General features: G+C 54.1%; 6 protein-coding genes across 6 annotated transcripts; 2 read left to right on the top strand and 4 right to left on the bottom strand.

Annotated features, from left to right (window-relative positions):
* Positions 1–35: 35 nt before the first annotated feature.
* On the bottom strand, positions 36–1787 carry GLOTRDRAFT_139732 (Metallo-dependent phosphatase; the record flags this gene model as incomplete). Its single annotated transcript, XM_007869660.1, has 11 exons — positions 36–254; positions 311–380; positions 437–562; positions 614–672; positions 726–876; positions 927–968; positions 1026–1044; positions 1103–1237; positions 1319–1407; positions 1465–1496; positions 1552–1787. The coding sequence occupies 11 exons, from the start codon at positions 1785–1787 to the stop codon at positions 98–100; spliced, it is 1116 nt and encodes a 371-aa protein (XP_007867851.1). The 3' UTR covers positions 36–97.
* Positions 1788–2246: 459 nt separating this feature from the next.
* On the top strand, positions 2247–5465 carry GLOTRDRAFT_116948 (uncharacterized protein; the record flags this gene model as incomplete). Its single annotated transcript, XM_007869659.1, has 9 exons — positions 2247–2497; positions 2589–2705; positions 2772–3030; positions 3093–3307; positions 3362–3526; positions 3579–4238; positions 4291–4396; positions 4452–4513; positions 5433–5465. The coding sequence occupies exons 1-9, from the start codon at positions 2438–2440 to the stop codon at positions 5463–5465; spliced, it is 1677 nt and encodes a 558-aa protein (XP_007867850.1). The 5' UTR covers positions 2247–2437.
* Positions 5466–6683: 1218 nt separating this feature from the next.
* On the bottom strand, positions 6684–8676 carry GLOTRDRAFT_44938 (NCS cytosine-purine permease; the record flags this gene model as incomplete). Its single annotated transcript, XM_007869525.1, has 11 exons — positions 6684–7056; positions 7118–7392; positions 7451–7496; positions 7547–7753; positions 7806–7837; positions 7895–7931; positions 7991–8113; positions 8171–8230; positions 8287–8394; positions 8452–8542; positions 8592–8676. The coding sequence occupies 11 exons, from the start codon at positions 8674–8676 to the stop codon at positions 6684–6686; spliced, it is 1437 nt and encodes a 478-aa protein (XP_007867716.1).
* Positions 8677–9629: 953 nt separating this feature from the next.
* GLOTRDRAFT_45377 (uncharacterized protein) lies at positions 9630–12484 on the top strand (the record flags this gene model as incomplete). The annotated part of the gene is made up of 4 exons (XM_007869547.1): positions 9630–9988; positions 10040–11156; positions 11218–11985; positions 12038–12484. 4 exons carry the CDS (start codon positions 9630–9632, stop codon positions 12482–12484), a joined length of 2691 nt encoding a protein of 896 aa, XP_007867738.1.
* A 349-nt stretch (positions 12485–12833) lies between these two features.
* On the bottom strand, positions 12834–15864 carry GLOTRDRAFT_139728 (kinase-like protein). The gene is made up of 9 exons (XM_007869658.1): positions 15281–15864; positions 14575–14774; positions 14238–14514; positions 14101–14174; positions 13973–14050; positions 13728–13913; positions 13521–13668; positions 13074–13466; positions 12834–13020 (listed from the first exon to the last, which is right to left on the bottom strand). Exons 1-9 carry the CDS (start codon positions 15833–15835, stop codon positions 12853–12855), a joined length of 2079 nt encoding a protein of 692 aa, XP_007867849.1. The 5' UTR covers positions 15836–15864; the 3' UTR covers positions 12834–12852.
* Positions 15865–18926: 3062 nt separating this feature from the next.
* Positions 18927–20002, bottom strand: GLOTRDRAFT_130861 (uncharacterized protein; the record flags this gene model as incomplete). Its single annotated transcript, XM_007869657.1, has 5 exons — positions 18927–19498; positions 19555–19570; positions 19646–19661; positions 19720–19846; positions 19906–20002. 5 exons carry the CDS (start codon positions 20000–20002, stop codon positions 18927–18929), a joined length of 828 nt encoding a protein of 275 aa, XP_007867848.1.
* Between the last annotated feature and the right edge of the window lie 906 nt (positions 20003–20908).

Below are 20908 nucleotides of genomic sequence, written 5' to 3'. Positions count from 1 at the left end.
TCTTAGCATCGAAGAGTGCACAATGCCTTTTATGTCTGTGGTATATAGCCATATTTACATTGCACAACACCCATGCCCCATTTCCAATCCACCAGCATCACCGCCGCATATATCTCCCATCCAATGTCACCTGTGCTCGTGTTGTCCCATCCTCCAGCCGGATCCACGTCTGCAAGCCTTGCTTCGGGTCAGGCGAGCTGAAGACGATATTCCGCACGCCATGGCCCCAGCCCGCACTGCTGTACCCGCCATACCTACATTCATGAGTGTGAACACAGCCTGACAGGAAGTGCATGCACGCTATACATACCCGGAATGCTTGTCAAAGCAGAAAATGACATCCTTGGTCGGCTCGCGGATGCACCATTCATTCCCGTGATCTATCCATGCCCGCCCTCAACATCCGGATATACGCACATGCTATTAGAGGACTGACCGTGCCCGGATATCACCGCGTGCAGGTTCTCCACCTCCGCATTTAGCGTGGCCCAGAAATCATCGTCTTTGCCATTATTCGCGGGGTCAGTAGTCGCCTGCGTGGATCCCTGGCCGAGGAGGTCAGCTGGAGCAGCGTATGTCAGCGCGCGAGCCTGAGGAGTGCGCGGGTACACACCGTTGAGCCCTGGGTCCCGGGTGCTGTTCAGCCCTGCCTGAAGCGGCTGGATGACGTGACTAGCAAATTGAAGTCAAGTCAGGCGAGACGAGGAGCAATAAATACGACGCACGGCGGAATGTGAACGAATGCGAGCGCCCCCCGCGCTGAGGCGGGGCCCCATGCTGCGGTCATCGCGGCCGTCTCGCTCTTGATCCACGTCGCGACGCTCGCGTCGACCCAGTCTGGCATCGCCGTCGAGTTCGCACCGGGGGAGAAACCGCCTGGGCGTCTGTGAGCGTGGGCGGGAGTAGGAGGGAGAGGGCGTGGTTACCGCGCGAGTCGAAGAACCAGAGCACCAGTATGGGTGCACTATCTGGTAATCGTCAGGCATTTTAATTCCATCTGCAAATTAAGGGTATAGGATACATACCCGACGCCTTCTCATACACCTGACACAAGAAGTAAGTATGCACATCTGTGGGATATCTTCGGGGGTACAGGACATACCGGGACCCAGTAGTTACCTGGCCCACCGTACCCGCCGACCCCCGGAGGTGCAAGGCGCGTGTAGCTCAGTGGCGCGACTTCCTGCTCGCGGATGATCTCTTCGTAGTGCGTGATATTGGGTTCGTTATCGTGGTTCTGGGTGGGTCGAAGAGTGAGCCAGCCAGCCAGCCAGACTGCATTGGTACGTAGTTTCGCAGGTGGAAGGGGAATACTTACGCCGTGCGTCGAGGAGAAAGGGATTTTCACGGCGTTGAGAGGAGCGACGATCTCGTCGATGAGGTGAGTAGAGTTCTCGCGGAACGTATCTATCAGACCACCATCAATGCCAGGGCATCCAGCTAAGCGGTCGGACTCGAACTCACTCTCTCCTGTAATCAAGTCTCCGTTCAGCACTCTACCCGAGCCTCCTCAGCCTCCCGTCCCCAGAACAAATCAACTGACGAACTCACACATAATCCGGCTGCTCGCTCGCCAACACGAGCTTCATCAGCACTGTGCTGTTCACATCCTGCTGGGGGCCCCATGCGTCCCATGGGTTCTCGCCGTAGTGCAGGTCCGAGAAGACGGTTAGTTTGAAGGTGCCATCCGCACGGAAAGTCACCCGTGGTTTGGTTGGATAGGGATTGAGGTCTGTGGTCCGCAGGGAGAGCTGCTCTGCACGGTTTGACGCGATTGATGTGTGCATGTGCGATGAATTCAAAGACACTCACGAGGAGTGGGAGCAGCGTTTACCGTCCCGCACCACTGGCAAAGGACGGCCGTTCCAAGGGCCAGGAGTCGCTCAGCTGCGCGTACCTTCATGTTGCCAGTCCGTTGTCGAGCGAACGACCAACGCATTGCAGGTTCTCAGTTCAACCATAAATACGACCTCTCTTCGTGCACGTGTGTCGCAGAATCTCAGAACGTCTGAACTTTGAGCTGGGGGTCGCTTCGAAGAATAGGGTCTCATATGGACGACGCCGCATTACGGCGACTGAGTTTATTGTTGGTACGAGGTACGCAGATAAAGTGGCCGGGAAAAGGAGGTGTTTGCATTGGGATTCACTTGCCGATTCCCGACAAAGAGCCGACGCGCACCGTTGCGTCGCTGCGACTTACACTTCTCTGGTAGACGCACGCCGCCGTCGATATACGCACCTACAACAGGAGGCTCGGTAATAACGGTCGTACGGGACGAGTCATTTTGGTGTCGGCGTCGACGCGAGGACGCGACTCTGAGGCTACTACCAGGATTCCGGACATCGCTGCCAGTTGTCGAAGCATCGTGGTCAAGCGATATCCGATACTCCGTCTCAGGACGGCTATACCACTCTCAAAGGCGCGCTCGACTCCGACATGTCCTCGTACCCGGCCCTCGCACGTGTTCTCCAGATACAGGAGGATACGGACTCGGAGGTGAGTACAGCATATCACTGGACTTGGCGGGATCCATACGACAAGTCTATAATAACGCTGACTCCGCGAAATTCGTTCCTTGCCCTTGCAGAAGCTTAGCGCCCAGTTAACGAGCGCAATCCTGTCATCTGTGCACGACCAAGCTTCGCGCCTCACTTTGGAGGAGATCTACGAGTCTGTCTCCGCCTCAGATGGAGGCGCTCTTCTGGTCAGTTTGCTCAGTGTTCTCTATTCTCGGTCTTCCACATGCCTTACTGATCTGCGAGTCCCACAGGACCCGCTGGGCGTGTTGCCCCGCATCTTGCCCTCGTCCTCTCCCGGCGCGCGAGATCTGATAGCGTACATGGGCCAGCATAGCAATGCGCGAGAAGCCATGATTGCCTTGCAGGAAGCCACGGAGCGCCTCGAGCTCGATATGCGCGAAGGTGAAGACAATGACGAAAGCGACCAGTCGGAGAAGCCTTCTGGCTCTCCACCGCCCTCTCTAGGCGCGCCCGCGCAGCTCGTGCGGCTTGTCGATTTGTACGGATGCGGTCCGTGAGCTCACCCTATGTGCACCGTGCGTGAGCAGCGTTAAAGATGCTGTCTTGTGCAGTAATTCCTCGTTTGGAGGTTCGTCGGCGGACCCCGTTGGATACGTTGCGTCCAGTGTTGAGCGGTCTGGACGATGCACTCTCGCTGGCGGTGGCTCACGCAGATAAAAGACAGGGGCGCGATATCATCGCAGCTGTAGCGCGGCTGGTGGGCGAGGCAACCCGATGGGTACGCACAAAATCCGTAGAGCACGAAGATGAGATTGTGGCCTGCAATGTTTGTGCCTCTGATTGATATCTGAAGGTCTGGAAATGACCACCGGCACCACAGAAAATCCTCAAGTCACTCCTTGATTCGACGCTTGAAGGCTATCAGGCAAGCATCGACTCTTCCCTTGCACAGCGGACATTCCAACAGTATTTCCCGCGGCTTGTCTTCCGATCTGCTACTAGACAAGGGTGGGAGGCGGGGGAACAGGCACTCCAGGCAGCCCAGGTATAGTCTGGTCATTTCAGTCGCAAATACGGCCTCTTTACAAATCTCTTAGAATGCCTCGACGACGTTGGGTAACAGCGAGCGATCCCTGTCCTCTGAACCATCCGTCGTTTCTCTCATTCTCCTAGCACACTCACCTCCAAGTAACGTCTCCCCCCTTACGCTCTTATCCACTTTCCTCCCGACCGTCATCCACTGCATCCAAACGAGCACCGCCCTAGACGAAACCCTCGCCTTGCTCCTGCACGCTCTGCACCGCGCGCAGGCATCCGACCCCCCGCTCACGCTAGACCCCTCCACATCCGTGCCCCTCGCCTCGCTCCTCCCCACCCTCGCCTCCTCGCACCCCGACCCGCCCACGCGGCACCTCGTCTTCCGGCTGCTCTCGATGGTGCTCGCGCTCTCGCCGCCACTGCTGCGCCTCCAGCTCCTCCGGGACATCCTCACAGACACGGAGACGACCTCGCCGCAGATGCGCGTGGCGGCGGTTGGACTGGTGAAGGAGGCGGTGTTGCAGGGCCTGGCTCAGCCTGAGGGTACGAGTGTCTTCGCGTCCCCGGCGCTGTTCCAGGCGATCGGGCCTGTTTTGTTCCGTGCAGACTTGCCGCGTACGCTGCAGCTGGACGAGTTTGTGGAGAGTGGGGAATCAGCGAGGTTGAGCGAGGTGTTGGCGTTTTATTATGTGGTGTTCATGCGGGACTCGGGGAATAGAGTATGTGTTTCTTGTTGTGATGGGGAAAGGGAGCAGCGATTGACGCGGGTAGACTGGCATCCGGGACCCGGACAGGATCGCTGCTGTGCAAGGGACGCTGCTCGGACCCTTACGGGTTCTGCTCGATAACTGGTTAACGGAACTCCCTGACACTCATAGTAAGCTGGCACCGCGTTGGACCTGTGTTCTTCCTAAGGCCTTAATTTACAACAGGTCATGATATGGGGACGATGGCTTTGGCATCTCTCGAGACGAATTTAGAACGTGTGGAAAATGCGCTACGTTGAAATTGGCGAAGTGATCGGTTGGTTGGCTTATGGTGAGGTATTTTGACCATTAGCGGCTGCTGACCCGGAATACCTGACTACGACAAGTATTATTCGTGTATTATAGATTCAGTTGGAAAGCACAGCATTGCCGTAGGCTGCATTTTCAACTAGTTATCTGCTGCTCCAGAATGAGCACTGCATGACTGCCGGGTCCTCAAGTGCGCCAGTATGACAACCCTTCGCCTTTCGGAGACTATGCCTGGTATCACCTGTATTTGCACAGCATCGTCCCGCAGTCAGGCAGTGACGCACCATCAACTGATGCTGCTGCGCATAGCATTATTCCTTCATGCAGGAGAGTGCTGTGGAGAGAAGGTACGTCCCCCCCTTCGATCAGATTATTGTGAGCTATTAGGAGACTTTTGCTATGCCAGAGGTTCGTGTGTCAGAATGTCTGCAATGCGTGTAAAAGCATGCACTGAACGGTGAGTGCTTTGTATGCCACGTTCTGGATGTTCGGTTCCCGCAAATGCGACCACGACATGGAGGTGGAGAAAATATATAAATCGTACGGAGTGTTTGCGGTTTCACTACAGTCCTCATGTTTTCAGCCTCTGCAAGCGTGAACGCGACTAGCGAGACACGATTAGTGGCATGTCTAATGCAAGGGACAGTATTCGCTAGCATGGCTTACGGTAGGCTACTATGGGTTTCCCTGCGCGCTCTGGGGGATTTGTTAACTAGGCATCAGGGGTCGTGTTTACCCTCCATCTAGGTTGCATATACTTCCTATGCGTTTCCGAGCACCAATATAAACTTCGCCTTATGGGGTATAACGGCATTATTTTTGCTCTGGCGACGTTCTCGTTCGGCCTACAAGACCACTGGACGCAGGTGCTCTTCGTGCTCGAGGCCGGGTATCCAGGGGGACCCTCGGCTTTCTATGCCCAGAACGTAGGAAATTGGGTCAACGTTGCTTCGATGGCGGTGTTAGTGTGAAGCCTACAAGTCCTTTCATCCGACTGATCCTTTCCCCAGACAAATTATCATGAACTGGCTGGTGGACCTCTTGGTGGTCAGGTATAGTTCAATTCTCCAGCGGGACATCGCTTGTTCATGCTCGTGAATTCTACAGCTTCACCAGTTTTGGATGACCCATAAGCGTAGCAGTTCGACGTACCAAAGACATCTTATCATTTTACCCGCTACAATGCTTCTTGCTTCGATCGGTACGTCAGTCCTCTGTCGCAAGGTAGCTAAAGGACTTATGTGTGCCTCATCTTCAAGGACTTGGTTCATCGTATCTTGCCCAGCTGACAAAATGGGGGACCGACATATATAGCAACACTTCTGCGTCACTGGCGATAGCCTTTACGGCCACCTCTGTCGCGTTTAATGTCGTTTCGACAGGTCTCATTATCCTCCGCATATGGCGGCTGGGGCGTCAAGCGCGTCGCACTACCGGAGGATACATGCCGATTCTGATCGAAGTTCTTATCGAATCGGCCTCTCTGTACACCGTAACAGCGGTAGTATTCATTGTTACATATTCTATCAATAGCCTCCTTGCGAATGCATTGGCACCTCTCCTACGACAGATTCAGGTAGGGCGCCCACTTCTCTTATGTCGCCACAGTGATAACACCATTGTCAGGCCATATGCCCGCTCTTGATATCCATCAGAGGCTCTGTATGGCGAACTCGAGGCCTCGGCAATAAAGCTTCTCAACAGACGATACGGACAATAACAATACGTCCGCCATCAAGCCCATATGACTGTAAATCTGAACTTTGCGAGTCCAGTCCGTTGCAGTATCTAGCGCCGCAACCGCCGTCGAGAGCATGCGTGTAAATCCAGCCCTTCTACCTTTTATCTCTCTTCTGACTTCGGTATATTGTTATGCTTCAGGGACTCTGAGTGGCGAGCAGGAGAGCTCCGCCTTGCCTCCTCTTGGGACTCGGTCACTACTATGCGAGACCCTCTCCCTTCCGCAAGCGTGCGAGAATGCGCTTCGTCTGCCAGTCCGACTTCGGTCGATTCCATATTACGACATTCGCCTCCTACACACTACGATTTCCTCTAAACGTAGTGACTTCACTTCGTGGTCCTTGTACATATATGCCCCAACACGAAGTGCCACTTCAACTTGACGATATCAATCCACCTCCGGCGGATCTAGGCCCCCCACACTCTCAACTCAATCCATCTGAACGGTATATACAACAACCCTGTCACCGCAAATGCGACCTCGAACCCGATGTCCCCCGTCTTCTCCGCGATCGGCCCCACGAACCACACCTGGTTCATGCACGGGATCACCAGGCCAAACGACATGATACCTGCCGCGAGCGCTGCGACCCCAAGCGGGAGCTGCCGCGGGGTGTTCCACTGGCGCAGGTCGTACGCGGGGAACGAGCCGCGGCGAAACAGGAAGTGCTCGAGGAGGATGATAGCGCCGAAGGCGGAGGCCCAGTAGCCGATGATGCCAAGGAAGTTGGAGAGAGTTGAGTAGAAGCGGTGGGAGCCGACGATGGCAAGGGGAATGATTCTGTTGTATCGTGCATGTTGTGAATATACAGTGTAAGGTGAGCATGGAGGGAGAAACGTACATAGCAGTTGCGACGAGCGAGAAGACGTAGCGCGGGAGGGCGACGAGGAAGGGCACGAACACCTGCACGTTGAGGCAGAAGGAGTACATGGTCATGGCCATGTTTGCGGTGACGCTGAGGCTGAGGAGTACGGTAAGGAATTTGCCGAAGCCGCCTGTGGGTGCGAGCATGGCTTGCAGGAGCCCTCCGACGTTACCGTCTGCGTAGCCGGCCTCCCAGGACGGCACGAGCGGGGCGACATTGGCAACTGCTGCACCTAAACACTGAACAGAGACCTGCGACAGAAGAGATATGTTTGAGAAAAATCACGTGTGAGGGGAGGTGGATAATTACGATGGGGAGGAGAAAACCCGCGTAGGCCCATGAGAATATCTTCCAACTGGCTGCGGTTTAGTCACAACTCTAGTTCAAGATGCGAGGGAAGCATACCTAGGTACCGTGGACTTCATGTATATAGTAAAGTCCGAGCCTAGCGGAGCGTAAGTGATCACAAATCCGGCGATGGTCGACGCAAATGACAGGATCGAGACAACCGTAGCGGGCTCAGCTGGTGGCGGGTTTGAGAGGTGGTGTCCGCCGACGCCCAGGCCTACGACGTATACAATAAGGACGGGTATCCAGCATACTCGTTCGTACCTAACAGCGCCTGTGAGATCACGAGGAACGCAGAAGACATTTATGGAATTACCAATTGAGTACTTTATAACCGCAAAAAGATATCTGTGAGCTGGCTTAGTCTCCAGCAAATATTGATATGATTGAACTTTCTGAACGCACTAATAATGATACGATGGTAATCACAACGATTCCAACACTAATTCACAGCTGGTCAGCAAAGCGTCGTTGCCGCCCGAAGAGGGGATAAATACGTACGTCCAACTAACATGTCCATTTGATACAGCAGATATTGTCTGTCCTCCGAGAATCCCGTTTATGATACAAAAACCGGTCATCCCCACCAAATTCAGAATACAAGGCAAGATGACGCCAAAGTAGCTGAACATTCAAATTAGTCAGATGTCCACTTGCATACGATACGTCTGTAGCACTCACCCGAAGCTGTAGCGGGCTTGACACATCTGCCGTAGGCCGAGTCTAGGGCCCCATGTTGACCTGGATATATGACTCAGCACGTTCTCTCGAAGACGAATCAACGAGCAGGAACGTACAGGTACGCGGGTAAGGCAGCACAAAGAAGGTTGAAGAACAGAATCACGAGACACGAATCTCTAAGGCTTAGGCCGTACACAGCGGGTCCTAGGGTCCCTGCAGAGAATCTGAGGCAGCTCTGCATTACGAACAAGACCCGCGATGAAAGAGACAAGGGCACCCACGAGAGGATGTTGAAATTGGACGACAGCCAGATGAAGAATATTTTGCTGAACTGCGTGTCCGTACGTTCGTCCACTGGGACAGGACGGATTCCTGGATCCAACATATAATAACCGCAAAACATAGTCTGGAGGCTACAAACCTCTGGCCTCTACCCCAAATCGCAGCAGCTTCCTGCTCCATGTACTGAGATATTGCGAGTCAGCGTCCTCGCCGATCTCTGTCATGGACGCTTTCCAGCCATCCTTTCGGACATTGCAACAGACGCCTTCGCCGTCGCGCTCAACGTCGGCCAGACATTTTGAATCGGACATGACGAGGGGAAAAGGGACACTGTCGGAGTCATGGTGGAATGCATTTGGGTAATTTTGCTATCTAATCAAAATACAGAGAAATGCCGGCCAATCCCGCCGATCGCTTCCGTGGGAGATCTGGTCCCGTCATATCACGTGGTGGGTCCGCTCGGTCCCGCCTCTGTGGCTGATGATTCACCCTTGCATACAGCAAGCCTGCAGACTTATAAGCCGTATCCTCTTTCCACTCGAGTACTTGCTTCTTCCTCTTTATTTTTCCCCGTTGTTGCATGTCGACGACCGTTACACCAACACGGACTGACTCTACGACGATCGTGGACGGAACGCACAACCCAGGAAATCATAGACCTAGACCGAATAACCCAAGACGTCCTCCGCGGAATCACCCAGGAGAACAGCGGAATAATGCCCAGATAAATAATAATCCAGGGTCTTCTCAAGATGCTAGACAAGATACCGAAGCAAAACGACCTCGAACTCACAGAGGTCCGCGTAGGCGAGGAGACGGGCGAGGACCTCACTCAAATGGCGCCCAAGGCCAGAACGGAGACACGTCTCACGAAAGAGCGCATATTTCTGAGCCCCCGCAAGCTGGGCTGTCGCATAGCGATGTTGGAGATGTGAGTACAAGACCGACTACTCCGGCTCTCAGCACGACTTCCGCATCCACCGGAAAGCAAGGCGGCGGCGGCGGCAGGGGTCGTGCAAGAGGCCCTGGCAAAGGGCCTCGCAATGCGGCAGCTACTTCGAACAACACCGATGGGTCGTTTCGAGCCCCACGGGCTGGAAGACGTGCCAAATTCGGCGGCAATCTGACAGAATCGCAAGCACAGACCTCGGACCCCGCATCGTCCGCCTCCACGTCCATGAGACCCTCCGAAAAGTACTCTGTATCGGGGCCCAAGAAAGACGATCTCACGTCGACGCTCATCCACAACCTGCGCACGCCGCCGTACCCCGACTGCCCGATCTGCTTCTCCGCGATCCACCCCGTGCAGCCGACGTGGTCATGCTCGCCCTCGCTGCCGATCGCAGGCGCCGAAGGCGAGAACGAGAACATGCAGTGCTGCTGGACGACGTTCCATCTGAAGTGCATCAAGTCGTGGGCGTCGAAGAGCGTGAAGGAGATGGCGGAGGCGTGGCGTGCGAGGGGGGAGGACCGGAAGGGCGAGTGGAGATGCCCCGGGTGTCAGGCGAAGCGCATGATTGTCCCAAACGGTTATTGGTATGTCGTTCATCGTGCTGATAACTATAGGTATCTAACGTATCCTCTAAGGTGCTTCTGTGGGTCTACGATGGACCCAAAGCCTCCTCGGCTCGCTACACCCCATTCGTGCGCGAACCCATGCTGTCGACCGCGGGTCTGCGGACATGGCTGCCCTCTCGCTTGCCATCCGGGGCCGTGTCCTCCATGCCAGGTCACCGTCGAGCTTCCGTGCTATTGCGGCAAGCAGACGCTGGCATACCGATGCGCGAACCTCCACCCGAGCAAGACGAACAAGATGGCATCGGGCCAGGCCGCCGACCTCTCCTGCGGCAAGGTGTGCGGGAGGAAGCTGGGATGCGGCAACCACACCTGCGAGAACACCTGCCATGACGGATCCTGTCCGCCGTGCCCGGTCAAGGAGATCGCCAAGTGCTACTGCGGCAAGGAAGAGCGCGAGCTCGGATGCGGCGAAGGGGAGACGAAGGTCTGTCTCGTCATCGATACGGAAGGACGCGAGGAGCGCTGGACGGGCAAGTTCGCATGCATTAATAAATGTGAGCGGCCCTTCGACTGCGGCGTCCACAGATGCTCCAAGCCGTGCCACCCTCCGTCCCCGCTCCCTTTGCCCTGTCGTTTCTCGCCCTCGCTCGTGACGCACTGTCCCTGTGGGAAGCACGCGCTTACCGAGTCGTCTGCCTCCGCCTTCCCGCCGGGGACGACGCTCACTCGGACGAAGTGCACCGACCCGATCCCGACGTGTGCGTCTTTGTGCATGAAGCCGCTCGCGAGCTGTGTGCACGCGTGCGCGGCGCGGTGCCACACCGGCTCGTGCCCACCTTGCTCAATTCGCATTGTGCGTCCGTGCCGGTGCGGCGCGACGACACGCGATGTAAAATGTTCGGAGTTGCAGGATGGCGCGGATGAGATTTTGTGCGACAGGCCATGCACGGCGCTGCGGGCATGCGGACGGCACCAATGCAATCGCTTGTGCTGTCCGCTGGCGTCGCTCGCGGGCTTGGGCAGGGGCAAGAGGGGGAAGCGCGCGGTGATGACCGCGGTGGACGAGTCGGGGCTGCATGAGTGCGACTTGGTGTGTGGCAAGATATTGGGGTGCGGGAATCATCGGTGCGAGGAGAGGGATCATAAGGGCCCGTGTCCGCCCTGCTTGAGGAGTTCGTTCGAGGAGGTGGGCAACTTCTTGATTTGGAGTTCTGCTTGCGATTTGACTAATGTTCGCTTCTCTGCAGATGATTTGCCATTGTGGTAGGACAATTCTTGAGCCTCCTATACCTTGCGGGACGCGGATTAACTGCACGTATCCCTGTGCGCGGCCGCCACCGCCTTGCGGTCATCCAAAGTCTGCGCATGCGTGTCATGAGGACCCAGCACCCTGTCCTCCTTGCCCATTCCTAACCGCTAAACGCTGCGCGTGCGGAAAGAAGATTGTGGATAACGTCAAGTGCTCTCAGGAGAAAGTTTCGTGCGGAACTGTTTGCGGCAAGCTCTTGGGATGCGGATTCCATCACTGTCAAAGACTCTGCCATGGAGACGATTGTGGCTCTTGCAGCGCTGTATGCGGGAAGCCGCGGAAACTCTGTTTGCCAGCGATTCACCCTTGCACAGAGTCATGCCATGCCCCCGCGTCATGCCCCGAAAACGAGCCCTGCCGCGCTGCGATAACCATTACCTGTCCTTGTGGACGTATCCGACAATCTGTTCCATGCGGGCGGAGCACCTCTAACCCTGCCGGAAAGGAAGGGTCGCAGCAGCTGAAGTGTTCTAACGAATGTCTCGTCGCGAAACGCAACGCACGTTTGGCGGCTGCTTTGGGTATCAATCCCGAACAGCATTATGACAAGGAGGTCTCCTACAACGATGATCTGGTCGCTTTCGCCAGAGCGAATGTGAAATTTTGTGCGCTTGTGGAGAAGACGTTCGGCGAGTTCGTGAAGTCGGATAAGAAGACGCAGGTGTTGCCGCACATGCCTCCCGAGCGGCGGAAGTTCGTCCATGATGTGAGTTAGCCTTCTATTGGTCACAACACACGGTTACTGACGTTTGATATAGCTCGCCAGTGTTTATCGTATGGACACGCAAATGGTCGATCAAGAGCCCCATCGCAGCGTACAGTTAATTCGGCGGCTTGATACTCGCGTACCGTCTCCGCTGTTATCGTCCGTGATAGCCTCTTCGAATACGTCGTCTAATCTTGGAAAGCTTGCGGATTTACGGGCTCCACCTGCCCCGCGATCGTCGTCGCCTGCGGTTGCTCCTGCCCCTGCTGTCAATTCTGCGCCAGGGCGGGGATGGACGTCCGTCGTAGCTCGCCCTCCTGGCTCATCAGCTCCGAGCGGCGGTAGAAGTTGGACTAGTCGGGATGAAGTTCGTCCAGCTGCGCCCTCAGCTACTGGCCTGGTGCAGTCTACCGTTGCCCCGCCCTGGTTGCGACAGTCCAACGCTGGCACTGGCACTTCAGCCGCGTCTGTACCCGACAGTTGGGAGGAAGACGTATAGCGAAGGGATACTGTAGCTTCACTAATAAGGTCACCCATCTAGGACTTCATAGCCTTATCATTTGTACCTCGTAGAAATGCAAATTGTTTAGAGTATGTCGCAGTCAATCCTGGGACAGCGTGTATTATTGTATGTAGAACGCTTCAACGCGATTCTTGCCGCATACGGGTGGCATCACACATTGTGCTGAGCGCTACTTCTATGCCTCCGGCACTCCTTTTGAAATGTCAAGTAAGAATTCCGGCAGGAGTGCATAGTAAATACATGTGTGCGTAGTTCCATGAATGAATGGTGTTAGAAAATACAAATGCATAGGACTCATGTGCAAATACCCCAAGAAGTGATATGAGAGCATTCCCAAAATCGACTCAATAATGCTTCGAACTCAGCCATAAGATAATGGCGTGCATTGCACCCAGAAATGCTGACACCTGATATCCATCAAACCAAGTGTCCATGATTCCGAAAGTCAGGACAGATGCGAGAAGAATCGGATGTGAACCTGGGTTCGGGCAAGAGGAGGTAAAGCTCAAAACCTATGACACAATGAACTGTAGCATGATATGGACTGCTATGACGAGCAGCTCACCTTGGCCACCAGAATACCGGACTTCAGCGTCCGATGCAATAGGATTCTAGGCACGCGACCACGAAGCGCCGCAGGAGGGGTTATCCGTGCTAATCCGGTCATCCTCAACCACAGGTTTCCCCATCGCCCGACTTCCACAGGGGGCAAGCCCAACAGGGGAGTCGACTCGTGGTCTTCCCCTGAGACGGATTCTTTATCTTTCTCGGAGACAGTATGCTGGTCGGTTATCGATGAATTAGGAGCGTCAACGGTACGGCTGTCCGTTGACTTATTTGTCTGCTGTGCATCGGTCGCGGGAGGAGAACCCGAAGCTGGGCCTGCTCCAGGGCGCCGGTGAGCAGGAACGAGGGAGGACGGACCAGGTAAATCCGGATCTGCGTGTGACGGATCGAACTATAGTCACCTTAATTACATACGATGAGGACACGAGCATATGAATGCACTTACTCGTCCCTCACGAATGGCACTGAGGATCTTGTCGCAAGATGGTCTCGCAGATGGCTTCGGACTCAGTAGTTTCTCCAGTAAATACAGATACGCCCGCGGAAGGCGCCTAGACTCGAATGCTTTCACCATCTCTGAGTTGGACCGGAACCTGCAACGTGCATAAGTCATGAGCGGTACACAAAAAAACAGGCCTCGGGATGAATTTACCCAGGGAAACCCTGGATCTCCTTCTCGAGGATATCGAGACGCCCTTCCTCGTAACGATAGGGTAGGCGGAAGAAGAGCATTTTATATAGCAGCATCCCGAGGGACCACATATCTGATTTTGAGTCGATGTCGCGCAGCAGGCCGGTCTGCGGCGACGGGAGGGACTCGGGAGAGGAGTACTCCAGCCTGGGAATAGTGATATGTCAGTTCACGACCCCTAACCGATTCAGTACGAATGCACGTACGTTCCAGTGTTTCCTGAGCGGGCTTTAGAGTGCAGCATATCGCGCGACGTGCCAAAGTCCGAGAGCATTGCTCGGGGTCTACTCTCATGTGAGCTTATGCAGAGACGGGACACAGACAGAAGTCTCACATCAATTGCCCATCGTCGTAGGTGAGGAGGACATTCCCTGGTTTCAGGTCGAGATGCAAAATAGATCTGTTATGCTACAAAAACTGTGTTAGTAACTGCAACATCGTCCGTGCATGAAGTTATTTTCTGCGACGTACCAAGAACCCTAGACCTTCCACGACGTCGCCAAATAATCTCCGCACCTCCTCGGCGCTCAACAAATGCACGGCCTTCCACGCACCGTGCCCATGAGTTTGTGCGTCGTTCTGACCCTGATGAGAGCGCGCGGCCTTCTGCCGCTCTCTGAACGCCCGAATCCGGGCAGAGCGGGAGGCGGCAGCCGAGGGCTGGCCCGACGAGGACTGCTCTTTATCGCCGAGACGCGCGGAGATGAAGTCGTCTAGTGACCCGCCACTCGCGTACTGCATCAGCACGCTGCACACGATCATCAGCATTCTTGTCAGCTGCAGGAGCAGGTAGAGGGGGTGCGCTTACTGTAGCGTAGGCACCTCCATGCCGAATGTCGAGAATCGTGCCATCTCGAGCCAGGCATGGTGGTAGGTGATGATGTTCGGGTGGTGGAGGCGCTCGAGGAGGCGGATTTCCTGCAGGATGTTGAGCAGGTAGCTGTGGGAGTCGCCTACGGCGATCTTCTTCACGGCGAAATGGCCTAGGGGGTTATTGTCTAGGATATGCTACGTTGAGTTAGTCATAATCCGGCGAACGGAGGGCATAGGCTAGGATGAGCGAATGCCGAATCGGTTAGATTTCTCATCATATATGACGGGAGGCCATATCAACACACACATAGAGGCATCATGCACAGGTGTGGACACTCAACCTGTAAGTGCTGGGGGCAGAGTGGGGACAGTGGTGATATGAGCCCCGTATATCATGAGACAGACTCAATCGAACACGCTCGCATTCGACCGGAGGAGGTACTCTTTCTGGACCCGCTGTGCCATCGTCTGCGCTAACTATTGCTTAGCTATCAGATGGCCGGTCGTGGAGTATCTTCCACGAGGTCGCAGTGACTACTGCACGACCGGAAATCCATCCGGAAAAGTCAGCCAGAGCGGGCGATTAAACAGCAAGCCCTGAGACTGAGGACCTCCGACAAGTATGATGTGTGGCGTCATACGATATTCAGATCCGACGACGACGCGGTCTCGCAGTGTTGCAAATAGAGATACAAACTCACCTGGCACAAATATACGGTGCCATTGGCACCCATTCCAAGTCTGCATTCCTCTTTGAAGAAGCGAGCAAAATAGCCTTGCGCCATGGCGGCGGGCCCAAATCCATCTTGTGAGGTCGTTCTGCTCGTACTACGGCTCCTTCTCCTCCTTGCACCATTCCTACTCTCCGGCCTGCTTGATGGTTGGGTAGATGGCTGAGAGGAGGGCGGCGAAGCAAGGCTGGGTGGCGAAGAAGGTCGAAAAGAGGCTTCATTAGACACAGCCAGCAGCTGGAAGTAATTAGATACGTGTGCGTGGTCGTTAGATATGTCGACATGGTCGTCTGCGTCCTCCTCCTCTCGCTGGAAAGACTGGGGAAAGGGCCGGTTACAGTAGGGGCAGTTGGTCGCGTGTGGAACATGGGACGCTTTCCGAATCGAAAGGGCATGCGAGGTAGGATTATAGAGGACTACTTGGTTGGACGCATGAAAGATAGGATGCCAGTCCGAGTCGAAGTTCGTAAGTGCGACGAGAGCATTGTCAGGGCTAGACGGTCGACTCTCGGTGTCTTCAAACATCCTCTGTGTACCGCAAAGCAGAATACTTGAACGTCCGAGCCTTCAGAAAGCACTACACAGGAGCAAAAATGGGCGATATCAGACTTGACGGTACAGCACCTGACGCATCGCCGATGCAGAGCAGCTGCAAGCCGCGTCTATACACGAGAGTGCTGCTCAAGCATTACCCGAAGGTGAGCCAGTCAGGTAATCAGCCACAATTCTGTGGCAACAACTTTCCCTTGCCGAGGTCTATTACTTATCATGTAGTGTAGGATTATATGTTTGTAGTCTTGTGCCCCGGGTACTGGGGACCACTAGTACTGACCACCTTCTGTATGACACCCTAGTCTACCTATATCTTCTTCTGAGAAAGATCCACCTATGCTGGCTGAATCCATATCAAGAGGAATGACTGGGGCTATGCCATCTTCCACCGTATGTTTTCTGCCTTAAGATCCAGTTGTCAGAAATGTAGGATGCCTCCTTTACATGCTGAACACAAAACCACCTACTTGTCCAAGGTTGAGCCTCCACATTTCCCGGCTTGCTGTTAGCTGCAAACTGCATTGTTGACATAGTGGCTGTGTCTTGTCTGTGTTCCCATGCCTTTCCCAGCCCGATAAGAATGATGATAGAAGTGGGCATGATACCCTGGCACAATATATATCATATGCTCAGTGTAGCAAGAATGATTGAGAAAACTTACAGAAAGGCCCCATGAGAGGGGAGCCAGTATGGCCTGTAATGCCCTTAGTATATCGGCAGTGCAAAAATAAATGGTATTATCTCACTGTTTGGAGATTGGTCCACCCATTGCTCTGACCATTGCCTGCAGTACTGAAGATTGTCAAGAGGACTGTAGACACTGCATATGCAGCACCAGACTCAATGCTATATCCATAGCATATCAGGACAGGAGAATTGACCAAGCAAATGAGGAAGGGTCTTACTGGCACATAAGGAACAGCCAAATCATGCACTGTTTTCCGGCATGACCACTTTGAAATTGCTTCTGGCCTATCCAGTATGCCTTCCAGACAATGGTGACTAAAATAAAGCACTCCCATTGGCACCAATGGCAGATCAATGAGAAATCAGAGTAAAGCATACCTATAAATGCAGCCAATGCAATGTTTGTGACCAGAGTTAAAGCATAGAAAGCAGTGTTGAATCTGCTAGCAAGCTGGACAGTATCTGTGAAGTGTGCACCCAGTGTTGCACTTCCTGCAGATATGTGTGACCTCATGGTGTATAGGATTGTGCACAGTACAACTCCTCCATAACCGCAGACTTGGGAAGGAATGTACCATCAGACATATATGAGAGTGATAGAGGATACTAAACTCACCAGCCTCTCCAAGGATCAGTACCATAGCAAGGATCTGTACCCACATCTTGGAGCCAGAGATCACAAAGGCACGCCAAGCCTATCACAATCTTAGTGGTGTAAAGTATTTGAAGTGGAATAGAAATAAGCTCTACCAGAAGTATATCTGCAAGTATGCTGTCTGCTCATGAGTAGATGGCAGTCTAAAAACAATGGGGCTTACATAGTGCTGCTTGTTGCCACTGAATCAAGGATATTGAACAGATCATTAAGGATAAGCTCTCTGTTGTATGTCTCTGGTTCACTGTAATTGTGAGGTCGGCCACGGAAATATGTGAAATCTGTTGTCCAAAATGCTTGCAGGAAAACACATATGATCTCCACAGTCATCAAGAGGAACATAACTGCAGAGTAATATGGCAACCACTGATTCATCACTCCCTGATGTTTCCTGAAAGGAAGGACCCAAAGGGTAGCCAGAAATGCAGCTACATATAACCCTGACACATTGTGAGCCATAGCCACATAAAAGTATGAGGTGGTATATACCATACAGGAGTGCTGCAACCTGCATGATTCAGGCCAGTATCATATTTCTAAGTTCTGACGCTGACCCATAAGGGTTAATAAGACCTACAGATAACTGCAGAATGTATAGCTGCATTCCACATCTTAGCAAATGACATTGGTGAAATAGAATGAGGGAGATACCTGCAAAGTAGAGGCGGTCATGGAACCAGAATGCAATCCGAATACTGGCAGGTGCTATGAGCCCTTCTTATAGATCCCTCTGCTGTGCTATCAATCAGTCTGGGTAAATCAGCATCTTCATAAGCAAACCGTGCAGGGAGACACATTGACCCAAGTCATAGGCCGATGCAAGAGCTAATGGGGAAAACTGCTAGATGAAACAGGAGAACACATGAAGGGAATTCAAACATAGCATATCAATGATAGATATTATCACCTAATATTAGACATTACACACGCAGCATCAGTGCAGGATGTCTCGAGCTATACTTGCAGTGATATGGCATGCTACATTCTTCCCACAATCTTCAACTCTGATCGGGATACCATGCGCCATGAGATGCCTTGACTCGGCGCCGAAGCAATCCTCCCCTTCTATCTGTCAGAGATGCTATCACTCTAACCGGAAATATAAAGCCCGCACTTCCCTGCTTGAACGCCGAAGCTTCATCTTCCGCATCTTCCAGGCCCATCTCGAGATGATCAGCTGCCTCGGTATAATAGTGCAAGTCCCACGCGCCGTCTGCTAGTCGTAGCTACTCACGAGCCGCGCTCAGCGGAGGATTGTAGTCGCTGACGGGTTCATGGCCCTCCGGGACAGAGCGTTGCATCTCCACGCGGCACGGCAGTACGAGAAAGCGAGACGGAGACAGGCGCACATGGCCGCGTTTGTACACGAAGGCGCGCAGTTAGACAGGTTGGCGTCTGTAAACCAAGATGCGCAGTGGATAGATGTGATCTGGCTGATGTCGAAATATAATCGAGTTCAGTGTCTCAAAGGCAGTACGGCAAGTCAACTTAGCCGGAGGCAGCCTTGACGGGTTCCCGCATCGATAAGGACGTACAGTCTTGCTGGAGCTAAAGAAGAAGTAAATGGTACAAGGGTTTGTAAGACCGGCTCAGACAGCAAGCATATATCTCGCCCATCTGTTCCGGTATCAGTGAACAGCACCCGGTCTTAGAGGACGCATCCATACCTCCGTCATCTACAGCACATTCGTCCGAGCACCGGCCCTCCACCCGGGCCAACGGCTAAGTCGCCCGCGCCGGCATATCCCTCTCAACCTGGATCCTCAGCGTCGTCTCCCAATCCAGCGTCTCGTCTCTAAACGCCGGGCTCGCGGCCATCGCGCGGTCCACGCAGATCGGCTTGAACCGCATTGCCATCCCCTCCCCCTCGCCGCCCGTCGCATACAACAGCGCCGCCGTGAAGTCCTTGGCGCCACTATGCCTCTCCCGAATCTTCGCGCGCTCCAGCTGGTGCTGCGCTAGCGTCGCCGCGCCGCCCGCGGGCTCCAGGATGTGCATGAACGTCTCGAGCTGCGTCATGGTCATGACAGTGACGCTCCGGACGAGGAAGCGCGCGCCGGGGTGCTCGTGCGCGCGCGGCGTGAGCGCGATGACGAGCGCCTTCCGGCCGGCGTTGGCGAAGTCGTGGCAGATCCCGAGCGCGACGATGGCGGCGCAGGTGAGCGAGCCCTCGAAGCGCGCGGTGAAGTGCCGCAGGTGGCGCTGCAGCGGCGGCTCGTTGTCGAACCCGCCGAAGGAGGCGGCTTGTGTGACGTTGAGGAGGCATTGGGCTTTGTGGTTTGGCCAGTCGCGTTCTGGGAATACGAGCGGGTTAGGTCGTTGATGATGAGAGGGCTATGAGGGAGCGTACTTTGGCATGCTGAGCTCTGTCATCGTCCGAGGGAATCACAGTGTCAATATATTTCAGAGATTTCAGCAGGGTTAGGAGCGATGGTACCTACACAGTACATTGCAGACCTTGGATACGCTCAATCAGCACACGGTGCTCTACGAAGAATCAAACCCCCATACTCACTTGCACCGGGAACACTTCTTCAGGTCCTTCCCGTTCTTGCATTCGGGCGCAGCGCAGAACTTGGTCGGCAAGTCCTCCAACCGCGTGCCTTCGGGCAGATGCCCCTCGCTCCCATCGGGCGAGAATGCTACATGTTCGGTTCATATCAGACATCCATGAACTTGAAGGGATTGGACTGAAACTCACCTTCGAGTCGGAACTCCAAATGCCCGTTCCCAGCGTCCCGTCCTAGGACTTGACTCTGGGCAGGCTTGCGAATGCGCTTGCCTCGGTTGCGAGTCATGTTAACGTCGTTGTTCGAAGACAAAGGAGCCACTTGTTGAACCGTTCATTGAACTTCATTCTAGCCACTCGATTGCCTGCCTCGAGGCCACAATAGTGCAATCGGGAAGCGCGATCTCCGTGCTCGGTAAAGAGTTTCACAGGTCGTCGGCGTTGTGGGCGACAGTGTACGCAGTATTATATTCCTGAAATGCCGCAGGGTCTTGTAGGCGAGAGAGAACAAAACAAAGTCGCGAACTTGCGCTATTCTGAGAACAACCGATGGCAAAGTCCTAGGCTAGTGCATATTTCCGATACAGCATAGGGAAGTCCCCCTTAGCCCGCTTTTGGAAGTGGACCCTACCCAAACGAGTAGCTGGGGCGCCGCAGCAGTGGTAAACCACGTGCGAGGACCTTGCCGAATACACGGCAAGGAACTTCGTGCTGTTGACTCCCCGTTGTGCTCGCAGTAATATAACCTAGTAGTTGTAATTTATCCTGTAGATAATGTACCAGGAGGAGCTACTGAGCTTTGGGACTCCCCATTGAAAGTAGGAGACAGTCTGAAAAGCTACAGTTCTCTCAGCGTGATTTTTTGATCCCAGTAGGGCTTCTACTGGGCCACATTTAGTGCCTCGACCCCCCCACTTTAAAGGAATTGTGTAGATGAGGTTCTATGCGCTTTTGCGCATTCAGCGCATACGTTATAGGCAGTATAACCCTCGGTGTAGGGTAGAGGAAGCGTTGAAGAGGTCGAGACTATATACGTGCCGAGGTCCGGCAGATGCCAACCATGTGCACCTGCCGTTTTGGGCGGAGAATCCTGCCTTTTTGAGCACGCGCGAGAGCCTGGGGGGGACTTCGTGCGACGCTGATACTAAACGGGTACAAGCCTCCATTAAAGACAGTTGCTCGTCTACTAAGTCTT

This window comes from Gloeophyllum trabeum (assembly GCF_000344685.1).
Source record: "Gloeophyllum trabeum ATCC 11539 unplaced genomic scaffold GLOTRscaffold_00010, whole genome shotgun sequence".
In the NCBI taxonomy this organism is placed as follows: Eukaryota; Fungi; Basidiomycota; class Agaricomycetes; order Gloeophyllales; family Gloeophyllaceae; genus Gloeophyllum; species Gloeophyllum trabeum.
The sequence above is the reverse complement of the archived record's forward strand: the minus strand, read 5'-3'. Positions and strand labels throughout refer to the sequence as shown.